At 39.7% G+C, this 8,003-nt stretch overlaps 1 protein-coding gene across 1 annotated transcript; it reads left to right on the plus strand.

Annotated features, from left to right (window-relative positions):
- The first annotated feature begins 5,606 nt into the window (after positions 1-5,606).
- Positions 5,607-7,466, plus strand: LOC118488851 (FK506-binding protein 5-like). Its single transcript, XM_035986254.1, has 3 exons — positions 5,607-5,856; positions 5,941-6,038; positions 6,129-7,466. Exons 1-3 carry the CDS (start codon positions 5,607-5,609, stop codon positions 7,464-7,466), a joined length of 1,686 nt encoding a protein of 561 aa, XP_035842147.1.
- Positions 7,467-8,003: the final 537 nt, after the last annotated feature.

Below are 8,003 nucleotides of genomic sequence, written 5' to 3' on the forward strand. Positions count from 1 at the left end.
GATTGTCGACTGGTGAAGATTGTAGATAGTCATGTGCGAAGACTCTATGAAGACTCCGTCAACATCCGAGGGGGAGTCTGTTAGTGCACCTACGTCTGCTGACTACGTCTTCCATCGAGTCTTGAAGCTGAACTGATCGGAAATGGCACGGAAACCTAGAAATAGTAGTTTTGTATAGGATCACTTATATGTACACATCTAGGACCGCTTTTGTGTCAGTTTGATGTCTGGATCGCTTATTTGATCATGTTTAGGATCGCTTATATGGCAATGGTCCAGGATCGCTTATATGGCAACCCATATAAGCGAACCAGACATGTCTATATATAGAGGAGCGATCTAAACACATAGTTAATGGTGTAATCTTCCGGTTGAGCCACGAAGTGCTGCCGAAGTGCTGTCAGATCGTGTAATCACATTCGATATCAATAAAACAACAAGATTAAAGTGAATACAGCTTCAATAGCACCGAATTATTTGTTTCCGCCTCTTAATTCGGATACGAACTTCTCTGAACGACTCAAACAGGTCGGAGAACGATCCTACATCAACTTGAAGTCAAATCTGCCTTCCTTTATGGACAAATCAGAAAAGAAGTGTATGTGGGGCAACCGCCGGGGTTCACAGATCCACTACACAGAAACAAGGTGTATCTACTAGACAAAGCGATGTACGGACTTCACCAGGCCCCGAGAGCCTGGTACGAGATGCTTTCACAATACTTGTTGGACAACGGGTTCACAAGAGGCACAGTAGACAGCACTTTGTTCACCAAGGAAGAGGCAGGCCACTTGTTTATTGTGCAGATATATGTTGACGATATCATTTTTGGATCCACCAACGATGACCTGTGCAAAGAATTTGAAAAGGTGATGAAGAAAAAGTTCGAGATAAGCTCAATGGGGGAGATGAAGTTCTTCCTCGGGCTGCAGGTGGAACAAATGCCCGACGGAATCTTCATTCACCAAACGAAGTATGTAAAGGACGTGCTTGACAAGTTCGACATGACAAATTGCAGTCCTGCATCCACCCCCTTGCGCAGAATCATGGAATATGTCCAGACGAGAATGGTGTGAAGATGGACGAGACATTGTACCGATCTATCATTGGCTCTCTAATGTATCTCACGGCTTCCCGTCCAGACATCATGTACCCGACGTGTCTCTGCGCCAGATATCAGTCAAATCCAAAGCAGTCACACCTGACCATAGTGAAACGTATCTTACGGTATTTGAAAGGCTGCCCAAGCATCGGCTTGTGGTATCCTCGATCGGGTGACTTTACTTTATCTGGTTTTGCTGATTCTGAGTTTGGGAGCTGCAAGCAAAACGCAAAGTCCACCACTGCTGGGTGTCAGTTCTTCGGAACTCGACTCGTCACCTAGCAGTGTAAGAAACAAACCGCAGTAGCACTCTCTACATGCGAGGCTGAATACGTTTCAGCCTCCAGTTGTTGTTTGCAGATCCTTTGGATCCAACAGCAGATTCGAGACTTCAGTTTTGCAGTTCTTAGATACTCCTATCTACGTGGACAATGAAGCAGCTATAAATATCACTAAAAATCCGGTTCGCCATTCAAAAACTAAACACATTGAGATCCGTCACCACTTTATCCGTGATTGTTACGAGAAAAAGTTAATTCGGATTGAACACTTGCACACCGATGATCAGAAAGCGGATTTCTATACTAAACCTTTTGACAAAAAGAGATTTTACTATCTTTTGAGGTTAAATGGGATGAAAAATCTGCAATCTGGGAGGGTTATTGAATGTGAAGTCGAGTTGGGCAGCGATCTGACGTGAACTTTTGTCGTGTTGTCAATTTTGTTTGTACAGTTTATTTTCTGCTTTTCGATAAAAACAAAAACACAAAAATATGTTTTAGTTTTAGGGGGAGAAATTCGCAGAAAAATACAAAAACATGATAAAATTCAAAAAATCAAAAATCTCCAAAAACATTAAAATATTCAAAAAGAGTTGTGTAGAATAGGGGAAATGATAGTACATCAACTAGACGGACGCATTACGCTAAAGAATTTTAATGTATAAAATGCAATTTAAGCAGTCTCGCTAAAGATGTGCCGGTAGGTTTTCACAAAATCAGTAGATCAATTTGGGATATAAACATAATATTCTCTTGCGTCTACGTGGGGAACACCTCCAGGATATATAGGTAACCCCTGAAATCCTGTTTGAAGGGTCCCGTATTCTGAGATACTAGGTCTTTATGCTCAGTGATATCTGGGGTATTATCCCGGGACTTCTGCTGTATGGAAGTACTGACCTAGTCCCCGGATAATACTTTCTGCAAAAAGCTTTGAAATATAAGCTCGCCCTCAGCATGCTGATGAAACAATAAAATTGATAGTCACTGCTGTTGAAAACAAAAGATCCTCCAAAGGGGACACACCTTAAAGTCGAAGCCGTCATCTCTCTGCGTATACGGAAGTATCGACCTGAGCTCTCACGGCCCCCCACCTACCCATGAACAGATATCAGCTGTGGTATACTCACCTGTAAGACTGAATACTGGGGTCTGGATACGGGAGTATATACTGAGGTGGGACACATGTAGATGTTTAAGTCCTAAAACACTAATTCTGTATCCCGAACAGGTTGAAAGTTTTGTGAAAATTTAAGAGGATCAGTATATCGGCAATCCACGCGAATTATTTAATGCTTAAAATGAAATAACAGCTTAACGGTGCTAGTGTCTAGTCGGCAGCTGATATGATCCCCTAACACACTCACAAAAATATTGTGTGTACAGTTTTCAGTTTATCCAGTTAAAAATCCAAAATGATTTTAGTTCTTATTTTATTTTCGACAACTGACATTGGGAATCGGACGATCAAAGCTTAGTGCAGATCATGTCAGTGTTTGATGAGGGCTGAGTAAGTTAGTGATGCAAAACAATGATTGGCACAGTGTTTGTCAGTTGAAAAGTGTTTGGAAGTTCAAAATGCTCAAAAGTTCATTCATTTGAACTATTTTCAGAATAAAATAACTGCGTACTTCATAATTCGGTCAACCAAGGTCATTAACTTGGACTTGGTGGGCCAAGCAGTTGACCAAGGTCATTGACTTGGACTTGGTCAACTGGGTGTGTTGGTGGTTAATCTGAAAAGTGTTAAAAAGTTAAATTTTTGAAAATCACAACCTGGTTTCGCTCATGTGTCATTTTTAAACAATAATTTCGCTCATAAGGACACATAAAAGAGGTTTCGCTTATAGCTGCTCATGTGGTTTCGCTTTTTTGTCCCATGAGGTTTCGCTCATAATGTCTATTGGTCATAAGACCGAAACCTGTCCAACTATATATGACAGTGGGTTCCGCTCATATGTCATTTCACCCTTTCGCTCATATCGACATCATCTTCTCCGGCGACTGAGAAGCGAAACCCTAAAACGTCCAATTTCAGGCGAAGTGCTGCCCAAATTTCATCAGATCTTGTGAATATCATAGTTGTTAATCATGGGTAAGGTTGTTTAAGATTCAATTTGACCTATTTCATGTGATATTTGAACTGTCGGCACATGCTGTTGAACAAAGATTAGATTTAGGATGTTACATGTTAAATCAGAACTTAAAAAGAATCATGTATTGTCGTTTGAAGATATAGATAACAGATGTGTGTTTGATTGTTACAAATTTGATGATTGATGATGTTTATCGAGTCAAAGGGTATTCAATCTTAGATCTAGGGTTCTAGTGATGTCAAAAATGAAATCAAAACAAACCCCAAGTGTCGGCTTTGTCATGTTAACAGATTAGTAGTTTCAATTTTGGGATTTGATGAGTTTGAATGTTTGATAGTAATTTCGCTCAAACTGTCATGTTCAATGGTTCCGCTCATCTGAACATCATGTGTTTCCGCTTATCTGTACATCATAAGGTTCCGCTCTTATGCACAATCTGTGGTTTCGCTTATAGGGATCTTAGGGTATTAGGTGGTTCCGCTCATAAGAGCATTTTGTAGTTCCGCTTTTATGCACATCAGTGGTTTCACTTTTAGTGCACTTGTAATTTCCCTCATGATACACTTAGGGTTTTCAAGTGAAATTGTTGTGATGAATTTTTCTAAGTATCTAATTCTTAGTTTATGTGTTTGATTTGCAGGGATCTAGTGTTGTTTTTGATCCTCTTCACAACAGTTGTTGTGATTTGGATATTCAGAAAAACCCGGAATTAGCAAAGTTTAGTGGTATATTGGAGTTTATGGGTCGTATTCCCATCCAGAAGGCATTGACTGATCAAAGACCACTGTACAAATCTCACATTGAACGTTTCTCGAACAATGCAAGTTATGATGATAAAAACAAAGTAATTTCATCAATTGTTGAGGTGCATGGTAAGGAGGAAAAGATTCTAGTCACTGAAGCTCTTATCCGTGAAGTTGTTAACTTTCCAGATGAACCAGATTCTCCAATGAGATTTCCAGAAAGAATGGTGAAAGGCTGTATGCTAAGAATGAGTTATCAGGGAGCTTTGAATGCTGGAAATTATTTAAAGTCAAAGTTTACAAAGCCATACAAGTTTCTGATTCACTGTGTGTTGATGGCTTTGAGCCATACGAAAGGAAGCTATGATACGATGCGTGATTATCAAATGAATATGGTTACGGCATTAGTGTTGAACAAAAAGTATAATTTCTCACATATTGTATTTCACTATATGGCTGAGAATATCAAGACATGCAGCAAGAGTTAGATGTATCCGAGGTTTGTGTAGATGATGATTGATCACGCTTATCCAGAAATTGACAGAAACAGAAAAGATGACTTGTTGATACAATCACACATGAGCAATGATACGCTTAAGCAGATTGTGAGATACCACCCGAATCATCCAGAACCGAATGTTGGTGCTGCATTCTTTGGTTTCATAAAAGATGCAAACTATGTTGATCCAGATCCAGTAGATCACCAGAATTGGAGAAATGAAGGTGAGATGAATGAGGCAGCGTATGCTGAAGAGTTGAAAGTTCTTGAAGACTTCAAAAGCACCAAGAATGAATGGTATGTTAAAGAAACAGGGAGAAGACGCAGAAAGGCCACTCCTATTGTTAAAAAGGATGAGGAATCTTCTTCACAACCAAAGAAGAAGCAAAAGAAAGCTGCAAAAACATATTTGATTGATGAACCTGAAGAAGATGAACAGGTGGTCACTGTGGAAAAGGAAACAGTGGTAGCTGCAGAAGAAGATCCATTTAATGTTGATGATTTGTTTGATACTAATGTCTTAGAGACAGGGCCAACAGTGGTTGCTGATGTTGTTAAAGTTGTTAATGTTGAAGTCCAGAAAGGAAAAGAAAAGATTGTTAATGATATCGAGGGAGATGATGTGAATAAAGATACTACAAGCTCCTCAAGCTCTTCAGATGATGAGATTGATGAAACTGAACGTTTACGAAAAGTTCAGGAAGCTACAAACAAGAAAAATTACCGAGAAAGAGAAAGAGACAAGAGAAGGACAATGATGATGCTTACGTTCCTTCACCAGAACATGTCTCTGAATCACAATCTCCTCTAGGTGGAAGAAAGAAAGTTGGAGCTAGAAAGAAACTGGTTTCTCCAAAGATTTGCAAAGTTACGCCAAAGATCAAAATGCCGAAGATTGTGCTAAAGAAGAAACAAACCAAAGAAACCAGGAAGCCACCTACACCACCACATGAACCAACACCACCACAATCACCAATCCAATCACCACCCCGACAACCTACACCACCACAACAATCCTCACCACCGAAACAACCAACACCACCAAGAAAACCATCACCACTACATCATTCACCACCACCACAACAAACCCTTCTCACCTCACAAGAAATATTTCAAACACCTCCACTCACCCAAGGTCAACTTACACCGGGTTTTGCGGGATTCTGAAACTTTCCAAATGTTCCTTATGATTTAAATGTGAGCCTGGATGATGTTGGAGATTTTGATTTCGCAAACACTTCACAAGTAAAGAATGTTGAAAAGAAGGTTGATGATGTAATTGCTGAGAACAAGAAGCTAGCAGCTGAAAACAAGAATGTTATGGATCGTGAAATAATTTTAGAAATGCGTGTGAAGAGGTTGGAGAATGATAACAAAGAGTTGGTGAAAAAGATTGATTCTGATTAGTCAGAGATAGACATTTTGAAAGTAAGAATTGCTGAGCTTGAGGAAGAAAAGGCTCGACGAGATGAGCAAAATGAGTATTTTAAGTTGAAGAACAAAGAACTTGAAGCAGCTAAAGCGTTCAGAGATCATGAGTTTTATATGCTAAATAAAGTTGTTGAAAGTATGCTAGGAACATCTGTAGAGCAAAAGTTTGAAGAGCTGCAAGTTGAAGAGCTCAGAGCTGAACGTCAAGCCAAAATAGATGAACAAATGAAAGACAAAGGCAAAGGAGTTGAAGGAAGTTCTGCAGTGACAGAAAGATCGACTGTTCCTTCAATGGTGGTTGAAAATCCTGAGCCTATCTCTGCTGTTTCTGGTCTTTTTGAGGATTATACACCTCTTGAAGAGTTAATGGGTGATAGTGATGAGGATGATGAAGAAGAGGAGGATGAAGAGGAAGATAAAAAGGATGAGAAAGTGTATTCTGCGAGCAGTCATGGTTCAGATGATGATGATGATGCTCAAGGTGGTACAGGGTTGAAAGTTACTGAAGCTTCTGCTGAACAGAATGTTGATAATTTGATGAACGATTCAGTGAACGAAGAATCAGGGGGAGCTAATAGACAGGGGGAGTCAGGTGATGCAGAGAATGTTCAACAAGCTGAAAAGTTGATTTTGAGGTTAGATACTTATCGTGAAGAAGGAGAGCATTTCCATACTTACACGTTGGAAGCAATTAAAGAAATGACTCGCGTGATGGATCCTGACATTAAATTCGACTTTGAAGAAGAATTGAATGCCTTTGACATCAATCAGCAGCGTGATTACGAGTATAAGTATGTTGAAGATGCTGACTTGTATGACAGAGTTGAAGTCGAAGACTGGACATATGATGAAAGTGTTAATGAAGATACCTCACAGTTGCCAACGTTGATGGAATTCTTTACTGAGGAGAATCGTGATGAGTTGCGAAGAAAAGTTGCTGAAATTCTGAAAGATAAAAACTTTGATGGCACTCAAAAGGATATGGCAAAGGAAGAACGAAAGAAATGGTTCAAAGTTAGTCACGAGAGGAAGTTCAAACGGCCTTTGAAGTATTATCAATGTGATCGAAGTGTATCTCTCGGTGATATTATTAGCTGGGGTTTTCTGCCTCAAGTTTATGCGTATACGATTAGGAGGGAATGCGGAGTTCAGTATTTTGAAAAGTTACATGATATTATGTCACTTCCATGGTGGGATGTGGATGAATTGTTCTATGTGGGGTTTGATAAAGTTCGAGGCTTTGAGAGATTTCAAGCACTGGAAACCACACTATCCGAAGAGAGTTATAAGAAGAGATCCAGTGACAGGTGTTGAAGAGACAATTCTGAATGTGAAAAAGCCGAAAACGATGAAGACTATACTAGTTCCTCCAATGGAGCAAGAGTTTTACAAAGGCTTCATGGGCTGGGTTTATAGTTGTATTACTACTGAAGCAGTGATTACTTATAGAGCAGGTAGAGAATTGAGAGAGATTCATGTTTATGATCCTATGTGGCTTGTGAATTGCTCGGAAAAGGATATCGAATGTCTGTTCATAAACAAAATTCACTATCAGCCAGAGGACAGAGAGCAGGCCATGCAATTTCAGCGAGTTGCAACCCTTTGTTTTCAGAAAAGTATCAACTCTGAAAGTAAATGGAAGTCAGCATGGTGGTCGCTTGAGGAGAAAATGAAAAGGAAAGCTGCTCGTGAACGTCAAAAGCTTGATGAGAACAGAGGTATATGGATGCATATTCAAGCTGAAGAAGATAAAGCAAGAAAGAAACAGAATGACATGATAAGGAATGCTCTTAGGAGGAAGCCTAAGCAGCACGAAGAAAAGTTCAAGTCGTTGTGAAGACCCGAAGACCA

Source organism: Helianthus annuus, chromosome 17, assembly GCF_002127325.2.
Source record: "Helianthus annuus cultivar XRQ/B chromosome 17, HanXRQr2.0-SUNRISE, whole genome shotgun sequence".
Taxonomy (NCBI): Eukaryota; Viridiplantae; Streptophyta; class Magnoliopsida; order Asterales; family Asteraceae; genus Helianthus; species Helianthus annuus.